The 18887-nt window shown below is 42.2% G+C and overlaps 6 protein-coding genes across 8 annotated transcripts; 3 read left to right on the top strand and 3 right to left on the bottom strand.

Moving 5' to 3' along the window:
• Positions 1 to 237: 237 nt before the first annotated feature.
• On the bottom strand, positions 238 to 3146 carry LOC134194838 (zinc finger MYM-type protein 1-like). Its single transcript, XM_062663813.1, has one exon. It carries the CDS (start codon positions 1933 to 1935, stop codon positions 349 to 351), a length of 1587 nt encoding a protein of 528 aa, XP_062519797.1. The 5' UTR covers positions 1936 to 3146; the 3' UTR covers positions 238 to 348.
• On the bottom strand, positions 2012 to 3061 carry LOC134195212 (zinc finger MYM-type protein 5-like). Its single transcript, XM_062664211.1, has 4 exons — positions 3003 to 3061; positions 2854 to 2936; positions 2154 to 2681; positions 2012 to 2094 (listed from the first exon to the last, which is right to left on the bottom strand). Exons 1-4 carry the CDS (start codon positions 3059 to 3061, stop codon positions 2012 to 2014), a joined length of 753 nt encoding a protein of 250 aa, XP_062520195.1.
• Positions 3147 to 7650: 4504 nt separating the features above from the next.
• On the top strand, positions 7651 to 8663 carry LOC134195213 (uncharacterized). The gene is made up of 3 exons (XM_062664212.1): positions 7651 to 7801; positions 7910 to 8463; positions 8537 to 8663. Exons 1-3 carry the CDS (start codon positions 7651 to 7653, stop codon positions 8621 to 8623), a joined length of 792 nt encoding a protein of 263 aa, XP_062520196.1. The 3' UTR covers positions 8624 to 8663.
• Positions 8565 to 15972, top strand: LOC134194818 (probable E3 ubiquitin-protein ligase HECTD2). Of its 3 annotated transcripts, none has more exons than XM_062663786.1 (8): positions 8565 to 8619; positions 13526 to 13599; positions 13661 to 13820; positions 13880 to 14023; positions 14290 to 14466; positions 15048 to 15330; positions 15440 to 15514; positions 15619 to 15972. In XM_062663786.1, the coding sequence occupies exons 2-8, from the start codon at positions 13556 to 13558 to the stop codon at positions 15861 to 15863; spliced, it is 1128 nt and encodes a 375-aa protein (XP_062519770.1). In that variant the 5' UTR covers positions 8565 to 8619; positions 13526 to 13555; the 3' UTR covers positions 15864 to 15972. The 3 variants fall into 3 exon arrangements, with proteins under 3 accessions (XP_062519770.1, XP_062519772.1, XP_062519771.1); XM_062663788.1 differs by having other exon boundaries at positions 15402 to 15514; positions 15619 to 15785; XM_062663787.1 differs by having other exon boundaries at positions 15402 to 15785.
• Positions 8709 to 9866, top strand: LOC134195214 (uncharacterized). The gene has a single exon (XM_062664215.1). The coding sequence runs from the start codon at positions 8868 to 8870 to the stop codon at positions 9864 to 9866; it is 999 nt and encodes a 332-aa protein (XP_062520199.1). The 5' UTR covers positions 8709 to 8867.
• Positions 10263 to 11638, bottom strand: LOC134195007 (uncharacterized). The gene is made up of 2 exons (XM_062664000.1): positions 11383 to 11638; positions 10263 to 11319 (listed from the first exon to the last, which is right to left on the bottom strand). Exons 1-2 carry the CDS (start codon positions 11508 to 11510, stop codon positions 10371 to 10373), a joined length of 1077 nt encoding a protein of 358 aa, XP_062519984.1. The 5' UTR covers positions 11511 to 11638; the 3' UTR covers positions 10263 to 10370.
• Positions 15973 to 18887: the final 2915 nt, after the last annotated feature.

Genomic DNA, 18887 nt, shown 5'->3' on the forward strand with positions numbered 1-18887 from the left:
TTGTGCCCTAAAATTTTAGCTAAAGTTTGTGTCTACACTATCTAGCAATTAATCAAACAGCATTGAGTCAGAAAAAATTCTTTTCTCTGACAAGCATTCTCCCAGCACGACAGACGTACATTAGCTACATATTCTTATTAGAGACCAGACCGCACGTACGTCGTTCTTTAGCTAATGACAATACTGGTACTATGACTATACTATGACTATACTACACAGGGGCGTAACTAGCATTAAAATTTTACCGAGGCAAGTTTTATATCAATAAGGCAATATATTTAGCCTCAAACTACTAGTAGTCTACTACATATATACTTTAATTAATTAATCAAAGTGAACATGGAGCCTCTATAACGACAATTGCCCCAATCGGCGGTGTCCTGTACAATCAAATCTTTGTAAGACATTCTCTCTGCTTACAGCCACGTCTCTATGAATATATAAAAGAGCTAAGCCACACAGTCTTTCTTGCGTCATTGTTGATCTCGACCACTCCTTCAATCTCCGGAGAGCCGAAAACGATCTTTCGCACGGCACGGAACCAACAGGAGATGTTAGAATAAGTTTGAAAATCTCATGAATATTGGGGAAATATTGACTGTCTGCCATCTTTGCGGCATCCGTTAATGTTACTCTCCTGTCTTTCTCAGGAAGTTGAAAACATTTGGTTTTCCAAACTTCTACTTCAGGCTCGAATGTAGCTCCATTTGGTAAGTCTGGACCATAGAAGAGCTTAATTGAATTCACCTCAGATCTTGTTATACTGCTAACACTGCTAGGAAGAAGTCTATACCCAATGAGCATTGATTCAGATGTATCAGGGAAGCGATTGTTGAGCTCTGTCACAGCGTGATCAATGAAAGGGTAGTACACGTTTCTTCTGAAGTATGCCACAGCGCTGTCCTGTTCCGCAGTCTGCATGCCAGCATTGCTTCTGTAGGTGCTTCTTATTGCGGTTCTAGGTTTATCAATTTGGGCATCCACCTCGCCTGCAACTGTTTGAACTCTTTCCCATAATTCTTTAAACTTGTCTTCACGTCGTTGCGCAGAAATCGTTGTGCGAAGCAGCTTGGCTGTTTGATAAGCCTTCAGAACGTCACAGTTTGGAGATTGCAAAGACTTCGTCAGAGGATCACAAAAGCTCAGAATGTACTGACTAACGACCAAGCAAACAATAAAACTAGAGGACTGTAAAAGTCTGAGGTAAGATGAAGCTTTCGCCCTCGAATCAGTGCCAGAGCTCTCTGCAACAATATCTTGCAGTGCAAGGTATATGGCTTTGTATTTGGCCAAGACACTGGACAGTGTTGCCAATCGAGCCGACCACCTTGTCTCACACAGTACTGGGACTTGCCTTGATGACGATTTACAAATAAGCGTATCACTTAGTTTCGAAGTTTCCTCCTGTTCTAAGTTTTCTTCTAGTTCTTCTTCTGGTTCTTCTTCTTCCTTGTCTTCTGCTGTAATCAATTCAGCTATGTCTCCTGCTATCAAATGCCTACAAAGGATAACTTTTCTTTTTGGACTGCCTCCTAGAAACCACGTCAGTGTTCCTAACGAGTTAAACAAGTCCTGAATTAAAGGGACTTGCCTACAAGAAGATGCAATAACCAAATTCAGTCTATGTGACCGACAATGCTGGTATATAGCCTTTGGTTGTAACTGAAGAATTCGAGCAGAGACACCGGAAACTTTTCCTGACATAACTGCAGCACCGTCGTAGCCCTGGCCACGAAGATAACGAATATCCAAATTGCACTCTTTCATAAAATTGACAATAGCATTGAAAATAGACAGAGCATCTGCACAATCCAATTTGACGAATCCTAAGAACTCTTCTCTCACTTGAACCTGACCGGGTACAGAGTCGTCAACAAACCTGATACAGACTGACATCTGCTCTACGTTAGCTGTATCTGTGCACTCATCCGCCATCAACGAAAACCATTTAGCGGCATGAGCATCTTCCAGTATTTTGTCTCTCACCTCAACACCGGCTAACTCTATCAGCTCATTTTGTATTTTCGGGCTCTTGTAACAGGCGTTCTTCTTTCCGTGCTCTAGATGACTTTTCAGAGTAGGATTGAACTGAGACTGCCAATGGAGGAAGTATTCAAAGTTACTGGATTCTTTTCTCAGAACTTTGTCCCAACTGTGACCCCGAAAGGGAACATTTCGCTGACCGAGAGCAATAACGACATCTATTACAGCTAGAATAATTGCTCGATTACGTTTGACTCTCTCTTCATATTCTTTAGATCTGCTGGTACAAATATCATTTTTCTTTCCTTCGACCACATTCTTGAAAGATAATGCTTTTATGCAAGCATTCTTGTGAATTTCACTTTTCTCATGACAAAGCAGTACACCACGCTTTACTCCAACTGCGTTCTTCCAGTCACAAAAGCCAGTTGTCTTGAAAGCAGTAGCAGACAGTGACTCATCACCAAACAGCACACAGTAGCAACAAAAGCAGGCGTCAGTACTAGGAGAATATCTCAGCCATCTGTATTGACTCTCCCACTCTGGATTGTAACGACGGCCGCCCGTGCTCTGAAATTTACAACCGGTGGGTGGACACCATTTATTTTGCAGCAGGCATATCTTGTCAACGTCGGAAACGACTCTGCCTACGTAGTAGATCGGATCATTCACTGACACTTCTTTGTCATGAGCAGTATCTACAAAGAAAGTGTTTACAAGCGCTACGGTATTACCACCTGTTTCAGTAGAATATGTATAATATTATATGAACCTTATTACATATTCTTAGCATCTATGACGATAACACATTGTTCGATATCGCTCAGTAATTCGCGTCTACTAGGATCACATTTAGCATTGGTACTATACCTTCTGCAGAATTCACTACAGTCTCAAACGGGGACGCAGAATGTACAGTTTCAGGCAGATCGCTTAAATCACCGGAAGATGTCCTGATGAGAAGAACAAGTCACGTACCCCAAAGGGGACCCCATACTTCTGCAGAACAACTTTCTTACCCAAGACATTGCAAAAGAGATAGTTGCTTCTTTTTCTTTCTCTTAGATGGTGGCTCCATCTTACTTGGCAGTCAGCTGTAGGTTTCTCGAGCCACGTGTCTTGCAAGTGCTTCACGTGCCAAGAACGTGCGCTAAAGTTGAGTATCAGAGAGTTTACGCACGCGGTCAAATTTGAAAAGAACACGATAGCAGATTTTGTTAGTGCAGAATGTCATATCTTCTGCTCCTAACCTACATGCAGCAAAATTTTTGCAACGCCACACCCTTTTTTTTTACCGAGGCAACTGCCTCGGTTGCCTCATGCCTAGTTACGCCTCTGCTACATAATGACAATGACTAGAAGGCACCACCTAGTAGTTCGATCAATCGCTAACGATCGTTTCAAACTTCGCTTAGAGACGTACTCCTACATGCAGAGCCCGCCTAATTAGCTAGACACTTGCTATGATATAACTCTGGTCACTATGCACTTAACTTAATTAATTAAGTTGCTACTAAAACCCACTAAGCACTTGCAATGTACTCTAGAACCAAACGTCACTATGCAGTTGCTACGATGTAACTCTAGAACCGAAAATCGCTATGCACTTGCTATACGATGTAACTCTAGAACCGAACATCACTATGCACTTGCTATACGATGTAACTCTAGAACCGAACATCACTATGCACTTGCTATACGATGTAACTCTAGAACCAAACATCAGTATGCACTTGCTATACAATATAACTCTAGAACCGAACATCACTATGCACTTGCTATACGATGTAACTCTAGAACCAAACATCAGTATGCACTTGCTATACAATATAACTCTAGAACCGAACATCACTATGCACTTGCTATACGATGTAACTCTAGAACCAAACATCAGTATGCACTTGCTATACAATATAACTCTAGAACCGAACATCACTATGCACTTGCTATACGATGTAACTCTAGAACCAAACATCACTATGCACTTGCGACGATGACTCTATTGAGCAATAGTCGCTATGCACTTGTTTTGGCAGAACGGCACGCCATAGTCGACATCAATGAGCCGACGATTCGACATCAATGAGCCGACGTCGACATCAATGAGACGACGTCCACATCAATGAGTCGACGAATCGACATCAATGTGCCGACGATTCGACATCAATGAGCCGACGAAACGACTTTTGACACACATGGCGCGCCATACTGTAGTAGTAGCAGTAGTTCTATCAACTGGTTAAGATGTAGCATTGGCTTTGCCTTATTACGCGCATCCATCATGTGTCTCAGAGGCTGCAGAACAAGAAGAACACCTATCAACAAAGACATACTCTTGGCTTCGGCTGAGAGTACACTACATTGCAGTAGTTAAATTATAGAATGAAATATGTGTTTAGTTAATGTAATTGTTTTGAATACGTTGCGTACAGTACCCTTGCTTAATTATTTATCTTGCATGATAGAGTTTGATTTTCAAATACACCCGTTTTCTCAGTAGTAGTACACTGCTAAAATTAATTAAAGTGTATCCAGAGCACACTACAGAGTGCTCGAATCATGCAACCATAGGAACACTAAATTGAGTGTACTATAGACACCCTGAAAAGTGCTGAAATTCGACCACCTGTCTGGTGGTCATGCAGCACCATACTAATGCAACTCCTTTAGTGTTCATGAAGCAGTAGTAAGCCTGGGACATTCTGTTGATGTGTACACTGCAATACCCTATTATCACCTGTCACCGATCCAATAATTGTTGCCAAGCGTAGCGAGGCTTCTAACCCAGGTCGCACAACTGAAAGAGGCGTGGTCCTATATGGCTCTCCATCGAGCTCTTGGCATATGCATATATATATATATATATATATATATATATATATATATATATATATATATATAAATAAATGTGTGTACACACAACTCTCAAATTTCTCCTCCCGCGACCACGTTTCATGATAGGACCTACCCTAAAAAATCGTTTCCGTTTTTGACTACAGATGAGTCTAAGAACGATTCGTTTATGTGAGCAAACGGCGACGCAAAAGCTTTATGAACTTCCGTCGCCCCATCCTTTTGCATTGTAGCCAGGGATTGTGTGTACTTGACAACCAAGAAACACCTTCAGGAGTTGAATGCCACCTACAGTCACCTATTCACACATCCCATACTACAGTATGATCAATCCTTACTACACTGTGCTGCATCTAGCACTGTATTTTAGGAATTGTGTGTACTGGACAACCAAGAAACACCTTTATTAACTGAATGCCACCTACCGTCAACTATTCACACGTCCCTTACTACAATCCTTTACTACAGTCTACACTGCGCTGCATCTAGCACTGTTGGTACTATGTCAGTAAATACCATACTACTGTCGTTACAAGGAAACTGATCATGAGTGCATACCTAGACTGTACATTCAATTGTCTTGATCATGATCGCACAACGGCAACTACCTATACCAGGCTTACATACGTAATCTAAACTACTAGAAAGTTTGCATGTTTACTTCCATGACAGCTAGAGTTTCAAAAAATACGTATAGACGGTCTGAAAATTCTATTGGACGTGTTACAATCGTGAATGGTTTGATTTGTTTGTTGAAGTCTACAGGGTGAGTTTCTGTGATTGACGTATTAACCACTCACTTTCTCTCTCTCTCTCTCTCTCTCTCTCTCACACACACACACACACACACACACACACACACACACACACACACACAAGATTATGTTTGCTTGTACGTGTGATCACTGTCAATATTCTGTATGGTAGAATTGTTGGTGCCACAAACAGGCAGAGGCGGGCAGACAGACAAACAGACAGACAGACCAAACCGTAATTAAATATGAAATGCATTGCTATAGCTAGAGAGCAATGATGAATGTGAGCTGCAAGACTATTTAGTTGCAGAGTCTGTATTTCTGAGACAGACATACATACAGACATGGACAAAATTATAGGGACACCCCGCTGTGGGTATGTAGTAACACAATAATTAGGTCACAATTTACCAACTATCAATATTGTTAAGAACTTAATAGATACCGCGTTGATTGTTAGAATTCGTGAGAATACTGTAGACCCTAAATTGTTTTCTTTACGTTTCGCATTGCGGAAAACGAAACCTAAAAGTGTATGACGTCATGACTGCGTAAGCGTCGTAAGTTAGACTCTCTCTGATTTTGTTTAGTGGCTTTTTAAAAAGCCGGTTTTAATAACGCGAAGGAAAATTGAAGCTCTTCACCAGTTCCTCAGTACCGAGTGTTCCCGCCTCTCGCCCTCCTGATTGCGTCCAAATGTCGCGGAACACTTTCTGCCAAGTTCCGGACACGCGCGGTTGGACTCTGCTGCCATGCCTCTTGTAGAGCATTCCAGAGCCCAGCTGCAGTTCTCGGTTCGCGACGGTTAGCAGCAGTTTTGAGTTCATGTCCTAGTTCTCGATTGGATTCGCATCAGGCGATTTTGGCGGCCAGTCCAACAGTGTGACGTCATGCTGGCGTAGCCATTGTCTTGTTGACCGAGACGTGTAGATTGGCGCGTTGTCCTGCTGGAAGACAAAGTCGTCTCCTATCAGTGCCGCTGCGTCTGTAAGCATGTGCTCCTCCAGAACCTGTTGGTACGCCGTGCTGTCCAAACGACCTTCCAGTTTCACCAGAGACCCCAAACCATGCCAACACATCGATTCCCACACCATCACACTAGCCGCGTGCTGGACCGTACGATCACAACATTCAGGAAGAAATTCCTCACCTTTGCGACGCCAAACGTACAGAGCACCATCGTTTCCTATGCTGACTTTTGACTCATCTGTAAAAAGAACAGATTTCCAGTCATCCAAAGTCCATTGTGTGTGAGTGGTTGCCCATCCCAGTCGCAAACGCCGATGGCTTTCTGTTAGCAGTGGGGTTTTTTCTAGGCCTCCGACCGTTCACTCCTGTCTCACTGAGACGACGACGGACTGTTCTACTTGACACCTGCTTGCCGGTTTCATCAGCCAGCTGATACGAGAGCAGTCGTGATGGTGCTCTGCGGTTCTGCAGTGCCATTCTCTTCAGTCGATGATCTTCCCGGATTGTCGTTGCCTTCCCACGTCCAGGTCGTTTTTCATAATCGCTGCTGCCATGGGAAAGCCGTTGCAGGCACTGATGTATGGAGCGCCAATGTGGACAAAATTGATCTTTCATTGCACCGTCGAAGTCAGCCATCGGTAATCGATGTCAATGTTCGATGTCGATCATCGATCTTTGATCTCGATAGCCGATGTTCGATGTCGATAACCGATGTTTGATTTCGACAGCCGAAGTTCGATGTCGATTATCGATGTCACCGATCGATGTCACCGATCGATGTCGGCTACTACGGTACTACCTATCCATGACACTTACCACTCGTCCATGTCGGTTACTACCCATATATGACGGTTACTTCCCTATTTAGTTTAATTATTGATCGGAAGGTAGGTCAACGAAAGTGACGACGGTCTACATATTTATTCTTGGCGACTGAATAATTGCGGTTCAGTGGTAATGAGCGTCTTTCGCATTAGTGTCATTACAATACCGAAACATAGCGCCTCATGGTGTGACGTTCACGCCGGTGTGTATATATAGCACGCCCTTTCTTTACTTGGACGTCAGTTAACTGTTGCATAGTTTTCGAATGGATCAGGCTGAAAAGCTTCAACAAGCAATCCACCTGCTAAGTTCTATAACTTCAGGTTCGTCTTCGTCCAGCGATCAAACGCGGCGTTCTAGTGAACAGGAAGGAGAGGAAGCACAAACTGCACTTTTCCGTGGATCGCGATTGCAAGGTCTGCCTGGTGTATCTACTTCTAAATCGTATTTATCTTAATAACTTGGAAATACTATTTGCTCAATTCACTACTATTACCATAGTTTATTCTTTGTGTATAATCTAGACCGTGGAAGTCAACGTGACGAGGGCTCTTGTCGGCGTGCATTAGACGCAGTAAGGTTAGTACGAGAACGTCTAGAAGCACGTCAACCAAGTAGAGCGGAATCAGTCCTAGCAGAACAACGAGCTAACTTTTCTTCGTACGGTTCATCAAAAAGATCAAAGAAAAGTACCACGAGGAGCAGGTGCTGGACTCTGAAGGCAGTTTGTCTCAGTAGCAGGAATGCGTGTCAGGTACCGTGTACACTAGCGCAACGCGAAGCACTGGTTGAAGCCGGTTTAGGAGAGAAAAGAGTTGTCATCTTGGACATTGACTCGTGTTCAACTTGCGATTTCAAGGCTCACTTGATAGAAACGTTTCAAAAACTAGATGGTTGTGGTGGATTTGATCTTCTGAGATGCTTACCAAATTCAAAAAGTCTTGAGTTCATCTCTACAACAATAGCTCAATCTCCGAAACTATTGAAGAGCGTGATTGGTAATGGCAAAGTATACATTCGGCCAATCCAAAAAGACCTAAAGCTTGAAGTTGATGACAAGTTAGCGCTGCCGAGTCAGGTAATGGGCCGCTCTATGCATGAGCTCAAGTAACATTGTACAAAATTACAACAATTGGTTTGTTTGAATCTAGGCGAAAGAGACGTGTATGTATTGCAACGAAGCGGTGTTCCTTCAGGATCTAAGACGACATGTGTTTTCGTGTGAACAGAGACGGTAAGACTCTATAGACCCTGTGATTTAGTACTGTAGTAATCAAGTTGGTGGTTAATTAACAAAGAGCGGTTTCACACTGGTGGTTAGACCGTGGTAAAGTTCGGTTAAGTTAGGTTAGCTAACTCAAGTTAACCAAGATAGGTTGCGGCAACCAACGTGGTTTCACACTGTCTCGGAAATGGTCATGCGCGCTACTGCATCACTATGCATTACTAGGCACTTATAATACCTTGTACCTAACCCGGATAATGGCGGGAAGCTACCGAACTGGCGATACGTTTCGGCACTATCAAGCCTTGGGTCAACTCACCGTTGATAGCCAGGAGCCTCTACAAACTGCAGAGACAACTGATCAGTATCCCCTAGGCTGGAATCCGTCTGGAGCCAGTCAAGAAACCAGTCAAGAACAGGAAGCCAGTCAAGAGCAAACTGACCATCAAATTGATCAACGTGTAGAAAATTCTGGAAGACAAGGAAGAAAGAGAAAGTCTCGTCAATTTTCTTATGAAGAAACGACGTGCCTCATCAACCTGTGGTCACACTCGCGAATACAGAATCTCCTGACAAAGCCTGGTAGCAAGAGCAAAATATGGCAGGAAATATCACAAGATCTAGCCAAACATAAGTTCATCAGAACACCAGAGCAGTGCAAAGAAAAAATAAATAATCTAAAAAAAGATTACAGACTGGTCAAGGATCGAGTAAGAAGAAGTGGAGAAGGAAATACAACAAGTGATTTTGCGTACTATGATGCTATGGACATGGTGTTAGGTGACTGTCCATCTGTGTCACCTACTAATGTATACGAGTCTTCTGATGGTATCTGTACATTATTGTCCTCTTCCTTAGTTGCCTCTCCGTACGACTCTACTCAAACAGGAGCTGAATGTGTATCCGGAAATAGCAGTGGTACACCTCCAGATTGCAGTGACCAAAGCCCATGCTTCTCTGAAACACCTGCCAGTTCTAGTAGGCACCATACCCCTCCTAGTGCACCTCCTAGTGCACCTCCTAGTGCACCCAAAATACGAAAAAGACAAGAAAGCAGTGGCCTTGATAGAGTTGTGAATGAACTTACTCAATTTGGGGAAAAGATCGTGGATTTGATGTCAAGGATGGAAGATGCTGACAGAGAGAGAGAAGAGCGAGAGAGAAGAGAGGCTGAACGAAGAGATGCATTCTTGCTCAATGCATTACGAATTCTTACAGGACAACAAATGGAAGAACCTGACAATGCAAACCAGTAGCACAAAATTTCCAAAAAAATTAAAGCACACTGTTTCAACACACTGTTCTAACAACACAAAGTTTTAGTTCTAACTATATTGTTAACACACAGTTCTTAACAACACAATGTTCTTATTAATACTGTTCTAGCAATATTTTAACATTGGTCAACACTGTTTTAGTTAATACTGTTCTAACAATATTTTTATCACATTGTTTTAACAACACTATGTTAATTAACAGATTGTTTTAATAACACAATGTAACCACGTTCTGATTGCAGTAGTCTCCTGTGTACCAGATGTTTGAGAGTTCTGTGGGGGAGGGGAGAGAAGAGGGAAGCACATGGATTCGTGGCCTGACATTTGAGAGTGCCATGGGGTGGGGAAGAGAGAGTTTGTTCTCCCAACCATCCACCCTTCAGCATTCTCGAACATCTGGACACGCATCCATGTTCTCCCCTCCCTTCCCCCACAGAACTCTCAAACGTGAGACTACTACTACAGCCCTCTTGTTAATTAACTCTATATATCTAAATAGTCTCTGATATTATCTCGGATTGCTGGTGCCGCCATATCTCTCCTTCCAATAGCTGCCAATCCTGATTCAAGATCACATATTGTTTCAGTTTCACTGTAGTCATCGTTGATTTCATTGTGTGCCAAACAATAGTTATGTAAGGTACAGCAAGCAATAACGACTACTTGAACGTTGTTGATGTCAGTCTCTTGCTGATTTAACAGAATTCGCCACCTACCTTTGAGTAGCCCAAATGCCCTTTCCACTGCGATTCGAGCACAACTCAGTTTGTAGTTGAAACTTTTTTCAGACTCCCTCATATTGGCGCTCTCGGGATATGCTTTCATTAGCCAACTTTTCAAAGGGTAGGCTGGATCTCCCAGAATTAAAACAGGTATTCGAGCACCATTACAGACAACAGTCTCACTTCCAGGAAAGGCTGTTCCAGCATGTTCAGCAACTGCAAAGAGGCGACTGTTAGCAAGAACACGAGCATCGTGGACTCGTCCTGGCCAGCCAATACAGATATCGTTGAAGTAAAGAAATGAATCTACCACAGCTTGAAGTATAATTGAGTGAAACCCTTTACGATTGATATAACAGGCTGGATTGAGAGGTGGACTTTTAATAGGTATGTGTGACCCATCTACTGCTCCACCAATTTGAGGGAACCCATGACCAATATTTCTGAACCGTTCAATGACTTTCTTCAAGCGATCTCCTTGTGGCATCTGGACATACTGACCACTCAAGTGGGAAACGATTGCCTGACATACTTCATTGGAAATAGTGCTAGCAGTTGACACACCAACGCCAAACAAGTTTGAGACAGTCCTATAATATTCACTGCCAGCCAACCTGTATAAAGTCAAGGCTAGTCTCTTCTCTGGCGATATAGGGACTCTCAAGTGGGTGGACTTCTTCGTGATCAGATGTCGTATATCATTGCACAGACTACACACAATAGAAGAAATTGAGGTTATCAGTTAACTAGCTATTCTAGAACAATATCCAAACCTCATGAAAGTTCCTCTTGACATCCTGAAATTCTCTCTCCAATCAGTATCTGATGCTTCCGCACGCATTCTGTCCCACCACCTTGATTCTCTCGGTTTGATCCATAATGTTCGACCGGTGGGACGCATTCTAGCTACCACTTTTAGAACACATTGGAGTAAACAGAGTAAAACGAGAAGGACCCCTCGTTGCCGACGGCGAACGAGCCTCCTCTGACGCCTCCTTTTCTGAGCCCTAACGTCTAACCGCGAAACCATTAGCAGAAAGAAGGTAGCCGCATTGCCACGAAACGAAGTTGGCATTCTCAAGGCTTCTAGCTAGTACACAGTACTATGACCTATTGCGCAAGCGCGATCTCTTAACCGAGTCTAACCCAACGCTAACCATGGTCTGGAGGTTGGTTACGCTAACCACGCTCTAACCACGATCTAACCGAAGTTAACCAAACTTAACCATACTTGGTTTCACACTGACCTTAGTAACCTAACTTAACCGAACTTTACCACGGTCTAACCACCAGTGTGAAACCGCTCAAAGTTGGCCCAATGCAGTATACATGTATTTACAATCTACGTGCTCTAGAGCTATATTTATATGAGGTGGGATTACTTATTTAATGCGCTTTATGTTATTTACTTGCAAACTTTACTATGCTTCATTGTACTGCAATGGCTTTAGTAGAGATGCATAAGCTTACTCCGAGAACAAACTAACTCTTTTTGAAAACATATTTAAATTTTCTCTAATTAATTAGAAAGCATTGTTCTATAATTCTGTAAATGTTAAAACTGTTAAAACAATATAGTAATTAGACGTTGAGCAGTAATTAAAAGATAGTCTGTGTCTTGCTTTGTTAAATCATGACACTTAGACTGCATAATGAAGATCACGAGACATTCTAGCATGTAGACCACCCTAGGCGACGTTGCATTCACTGTCTAACAAAAACTTCGATGATCGATATCCTGGAAAGCGAACTGATAGAATAAATGAAACTTACTAAGTGCAAACCCTCCGCTTGACTATTGGAGTTGTCATTCTGAAGTTGTCATTCAAGCTGAGAAGAGGCTGGACTATTCATGGCGCGAGCGTGACCGACACCCGCTAACATACCAGCGGGAGGACACGGTCGGTCGACATGGTCGTACATCACGTGACCTGACTGCACTACTATCCCTAGCGTTTCACGCGTCGGGTAAATACAGATTTGATTACGCTTTTAACTATAATTACATTATCCAAAACTTAGACCAGTAGTCAGTCACTAAATTTCAGCTATAGAGACATTAGTGAACTTGATAATTTCAATGTAAAATCTAAGAGTCTGGTTACATGGATATGGTCTTTCTGTATATACTTTTTTATCTGTCTGTAAAGCGCAGTTCAAATTCTTTTTGTCACAGCTGTAATCGACAGAAAAACCGACAGACAGACAGACAGACTGCCAATTTGGCAAACAAACAGAAAGGGAAGCAGAGAGACAAATAGGAAAGCAAACTGACAGGTGGATGACTTAAAAAACTGACCTTGTAACGACAAACTACATGATCAATTGCTGCCAATATTTTTAATGTTAACCGTACCTTACAACAATGGCAAACAGCTAGACATACAAACATCATTGCATCTCTTCTTCTATGAACGAGCTTCTTTGTATGCATTGCATGAGTTTTGTAATTTTAACTGTAGACTTGTATACATACCGTATGCTCATGTTTAGTTCTGAGGAGAGCCACTTTTCGAGTGATTCCGACTTTGAGGATAAAGCCCCAAAGGTTGCTTTAGTACCCGTTTCGTCTGACGATGATATAGAAGACATTCAGCAGCCTTCGGTTGAGGACACAAACAATGAAGTATGGCAAACGACCACTTTTACTTGCACATTAGACACAAGAAATACTCGCATGTCAGGGTATACGTTAGTAAATTTAAGCTACATCACCCGTTTAGTGATGTATTTAGTCTATAGCTATCAGCTTTCTACATGCAGGCCGTAGCACATGCATGAAAGTTCATCCGCCAGTCTATGTTTGTACATGCACCCATGCTTGCACACCCGCTAGCAGATATACGTCCGTTTTCTACTGTGTCGAGTTTAATTAATGTATTTAGAAATGAGTATATATAGCTTCTTTTGAAATAGTTGAATGATGAGGCTCAGACTGAGAGCACCATGATCTCTCACGCACTTGCCCAGTCTTTGGCTGAAACGGATACGTAAGTTCCTGTTCAAGAATAGAGTTTGATTGTAAACTTACACATGTTTACCTACCTTCAGCAATTTTTCAGACGCTGAGACATTGCCCTATGTTTTGGCAATGCTACGAAGCAACTTAGAGCTAGAGGAAGTGACCATATCTTTAAGACGTTCACATGTACTGCAAGACGCTTTGCGCTGTGTCAGTCGGAAAGGGTTTCCACTAAACCACACTATAAAAGTACAGCAGTATATTTTGTACAGTAGGTTTCCATGTTATAAAAAGTATTATTTTTAAAGGTTGAGTTTCTAGGAGAAGCAGGGGAAGATTGTGGAGGACCAAAACGGGAATTTTTTACCTTACTTTCGAGACAAATACAGTGCTTTCTATTTGAAGGGGAGGATAATCGCTGTGTGCTAAGACACGATGGCATTGAACTTCAGGTAAAAACTGCACGTTTGTATGGTCTGTTAATAATTAAAGAATTACAGCAGTCTTATAGTGTATTGCATGTGCTAATTGCTGTTCAGAAATGTATACATATATATATATATATATATATATATATATATATATATATATATATATATATATATATATATATACACACACACACACACACTCTCAAATAGATTGACATCTTCATTCTACGTGGTATCGTTCAAGTTGTGCACGCAGTTTATGAAGAATAAACTTGATCTATGTTTAGAACAAGAAATTCTGTCATGTTGGCCAACTGATGGCCATGAGCATAGTGCAAGGCAGTATTGGTTTTTCGTTTTGCGCTCCACCTGTGTATGAGTATTTGTGCGGAAAAGAAATGACAGACATTAAAGTGGAGATAGCTGATGTGCCCAATTCGGAAACCAGAGAATTGTTGAAACAGGTACTGTATGTGTGCATTGTGCATATATATATATATATATATATATATATATATATATATATATATATATATATATATATACGTTTGCGCCATTTCGGATCAATGTGCAATAGATATATACGTTTAATACGTATAATATACAGTTCAATAACTTGCAGAGAGCATAATTATGTATCAGAGTAACATACAAATGCCAAGAAATGCACAAATAGAAATGTTCTCGAAAATTCAAAATGAGAATATGAGGCGTACAGAACACCTAGTCACAAAATTTTGGAAGGTAGTATGTCTAACACACTCAGAAATTTTTAACGAAGGTCATGTTTTAGTGATACGTATTTAGGATTTTTGTATAAAGTTCAAACTATAGCTATACCGTATACGTGAATGACCTGGCCAGTGTATATATATATTGACTTCAAGACTTGAATGAGTCTTTACAGGCAGTACATGTAGTTGTAATACTTAGTGGATCTATGCCATGCAGCGTTCGGTTTGAAGTCACATGTGTCTAATTGCGCAAGTAGTCTGGTTGTTTGCATTGATTAAGTAACTCCTAATTGTGGATAATGATTTTGTAGATTGAAGTGGTCGCAGATGACAGCACGTTACAAGATATTTGCTCAAGCGGAATAGATGTACTAATTGAGGCTGGCTACACAAAGCCTGTATCCCAGATCAGTCTTGAGAACAAAACGGAAGTCGCCAAGACTTTAGTGATACACACATTGTATCGTAGCAAAGCAGTGCTTGACCAACTCAAATCAGGCCTTGCAACTCTAGGTTTGCTGGATGCAATGAGCAAGCATCCGCAGATTCTAGAACCTCTCTTCGTGTTTGGCAATCGAGTAGCATTGACTGCCGGTAAGTGTACGTTCTATATAGTGGTTAGCATTGCCAGATAGCATTTAATCATCTGGTTATGTTATCAATAGAAACTATTAAAACCTGTTTGCTACAAAGCACTTTTCAGATACTAGGACTGTGGAACGGGAGAAAGAAGAAGCGACGTACATGTTATTTCTTGATCTCTTATACGAGGCAGAAGGTACGGTGTTGTCACAGTGACGCATCACAGTATTTGCGTAATGTACAGAAAACAAGAGAACGTAAGTGCAATTCTTTGTTGTTATTTCGGTGCTCTTTTTGCAGACGCAGACATTCCAGAAGTAACACTTAATCAAGTGCTAAGCTTTTTTACTGGTGCCGAAGAAGTTCCTGCAGGAGGATTTGAATGTCCAGCGTCACTCTACTTCTCCCCAATATCCCAATTTCCAACAGCATCTACGTGCGCGTTGCAGTTGACGTTGCCAACGACACATTACAATAACGCTGTGCTGTTCAAGGAGAAGATGTTGTATGCGTTTCATAATCATGACGGATTTGGATTGATCTAGCATGGAAATAGCAAAGAGCAGTTGCTAGAGAAGTCTGGTTTGTTTTGTTTGCTGATTTGAGTCTAACGTAGCGGCGCTATTGTACGTGTTACAAATTGGATTAGATCGGCACAACTTTAAGGCTGGTTCACAATGACGTATGCACGTTCACAATATGCATCCGATCCGCGCGCGGCGCAGCGGATCGCTGTTCACAATATGACGGAGCGCGTGTGTGAGCTGCGCTCTGATGACTATAATTAGATTACGTACTAATTGTCACATGACAATATCTAGCCACGTGACTATCACAATATGTCTATTAATGCAAAGAAACGGTTGCTTCTGTTGTGTCTTTAACTAAACCGTGGTTGAATTCAGACTGATGGACCTATACAAACATACGTACTTACGTGAAGACGTGTACTCTCGCTGTTGTAGTGAGTGAAACTACTCACCATGCCGTTGTTCGTAAAGCAATCAAAATTTTTTAATTAATTGCAGCTAAAATAAACTCGCGTGCGATCGAATATAGCGAAACACCCAGATCGTCGCACAGCTCTAAGGGATGTACATTTTGCTGCAGTTCAGTTAGCTGTAGCGGTGTTAGCAAATCGGGCGTTTCGGGAATGTTTAGGGCTGAGGAAAGGTCTGTTGCAACAGGTCCATCCCAGTCGATTCCATAATGATCCTAAAACAAGAGAGTATACAATGGATGGAGCCGTTCATAACTTTGAGTATACAACTAAGATTATCTCAATTGGTCTTACCAAACTGTCGTTTAGCTCTCCATCTAAGACTGCATCGTCTGTGGATACTTGCGCGAAACCCGACATCCACATTTGTAGTGAGCTCCGATTTCTGGCGGTACGCAGAGGATGGTGACTATATGCTCGTTGAAAAACTTTTAGCTGATTGTTAATTCGAGGAACAAATACATAGTGAAGTGCATATAGGTCGACGTTGTTGCAAGCATCTAACATTTTCTCATCTTCAAGCATGTAGAAAAGATCATAAAACAACGAAATGCATTCTGTGTGCACATCTCTCCATAGGCGTTCAATTCGCTGGTTGTGCACGCTTCTACCAGTTATACAGCTCCCTCGCCCAGGCCCACGTTCTGGATGACTTAGCATAAAGTTTGATACCAGAACATTTTCACCTCCACGGTCGCACCTCACTCGTGACGGTAAACCATACTGTTCTACAGCACCTAGAAATGCACCGAGAACGGTTTCTGATTTGTTGTTAGTGGAGGCTTGAGGGTACACAGGCAACCTTGAGTAGTCATCGATACCACCATGTATGACAATACGCCATCTTATCAACTTGTGGTAGCCATCAATATGCCACAAGCTGTTCGGCATAGGAACGTTGTACTGTCTTCGGTGTAGAGCTTGCCTGAATCGCGTCCGAACACCTCTTGGGTCGACTCGTAGTAAACTCTTTCTAATCCTGGAACGCTGAATTCGCAATCCAGTCATTCTTAAATATCCAGCTAGAGATCTCTGGCCTGAGTTTGGATGTGTGTCGACAAACTGTTTGGTAAAATCATCAAGTTCTCCGTCTTGTAGTTCACTGTACTCAGCATCTTGCTCCAGTCCGTACTCAATAATTCTTCTTCTAATTGTTCGCGCAGAGACACCTAATAAGCCTGCAATATCCCGATTAGAGAAATGTAGTTCTAAAAGCGTAGCTATCTGCTCTTCTGTCACTTGAATTCTTTGGCGGCCTCTGCTCTTAGAACAACGGTAGCTGTCAGCTAGCTTGCGAACACTTTCAAGTAAACTCCCAATTGCTTGAAACAAGAGATTACCTTCTTCTGGTTCGAGTATCTCTTCTATGATTGTAACATCCCTCAGCAGTAACTCCGCTTGCAAAACAATGCCTTCCACATCTTCAATAGCCGAGCTCATAGTAAACACAATGTTTGTAGCGGCTTCTTCAAGTTCTTCCAAGAAAGCAGAAAGTTCTTGACTAACCGCAACAGACGAGACAGTCATCGTCTTTATAAGTGGGTGTTGCTATACGAAAGCCTATGTTTTGACAGTCGTGAAAAACCAGCAGAATGTTACATGCTAAAGCCGGTAAATACAATCGTTGCCTTTGTCGGAGCTTTTGATTACTAGTGAATTAGCTGCGGGTGCGACGTCCTAGCGAAGAATGAGCGTGCCTGCGACTCGCCTTAACGTCACATCATGAGGCGCTATGTTTCGGTATTGTAATTACACTAATGCGAAAGACGCTCATTACCACTGCACGCAATTATTCAGTCGCCAAGAATAAATATGTAGACCGTCGTCACTTTCGTTGACCTACCTTCCGATCAGTCATTAAACAAAATAAGGAAGTAACCGTCATATATGGGAAGTAACCGTCATATATGGGTAGTAACCGACATGGACGAGTGGTAAGTGTCATGGATAGGTAGTAGCCGACATCGATCGGTGACATCGATCGGTGACATCGATCGGTGACATCGATCGGTGACATCGATCGGTGACATCGATCGGTGACATCGATCGGTGACATCATTGATCGACATCGAACTTCGGCTGTCGACATCAAACATCGGTTATCGACATCGAACATCGGCTATCGAGATCAAAGATCGATGATCGACATCGAACATTGACATCGATTACCGATGGCTGACTTCGACGGTGCAATGAAAGATCAATTTTGTTCACATTGGCGCTCCATACTGATGAACCGAATTCCTGGAGCAGCAGACAAAAGCTGCGATCTGACGCACAGAATGGCCAACTGAGTGAAGAGCTTCAATTTTCCCTCGCGTTTTTTTGGACTCAACTGTTTGCTTCGAGGCATCGCTGCAACTCGTGAAATATCTCACGGAAGAAGACTCTGCAACTGCGTGCAGCTGAACGTTCAGGCTAACTTATCGCCTACGTTTGGCGGTCTCAAGGGCAGCAGTTTTAGTGGAGCTGCCATTTTGGCGGTAGCAGTTTGAGATTTTGCTACGTAAAACGTGGACCGGAAGTGGCATGTCAATGTTCTTTTGTTGCTATAACTTTTTAAGTTTTT

Source organism: Corticium candelabrum, chromosome 19 (genome assembly GCF_963422355.1).
Source record: "Corticium candelabrum chromosome 19, ooCorCand1.1, whole genome shotgun sequence".
Classification (NCBI taxonomy): Eukaryota; Metazoa; Porifera; class Homoscleromorpha; order Homosclerophorida; family Plakinidae; genus Corticium; species Corticium candelabrum.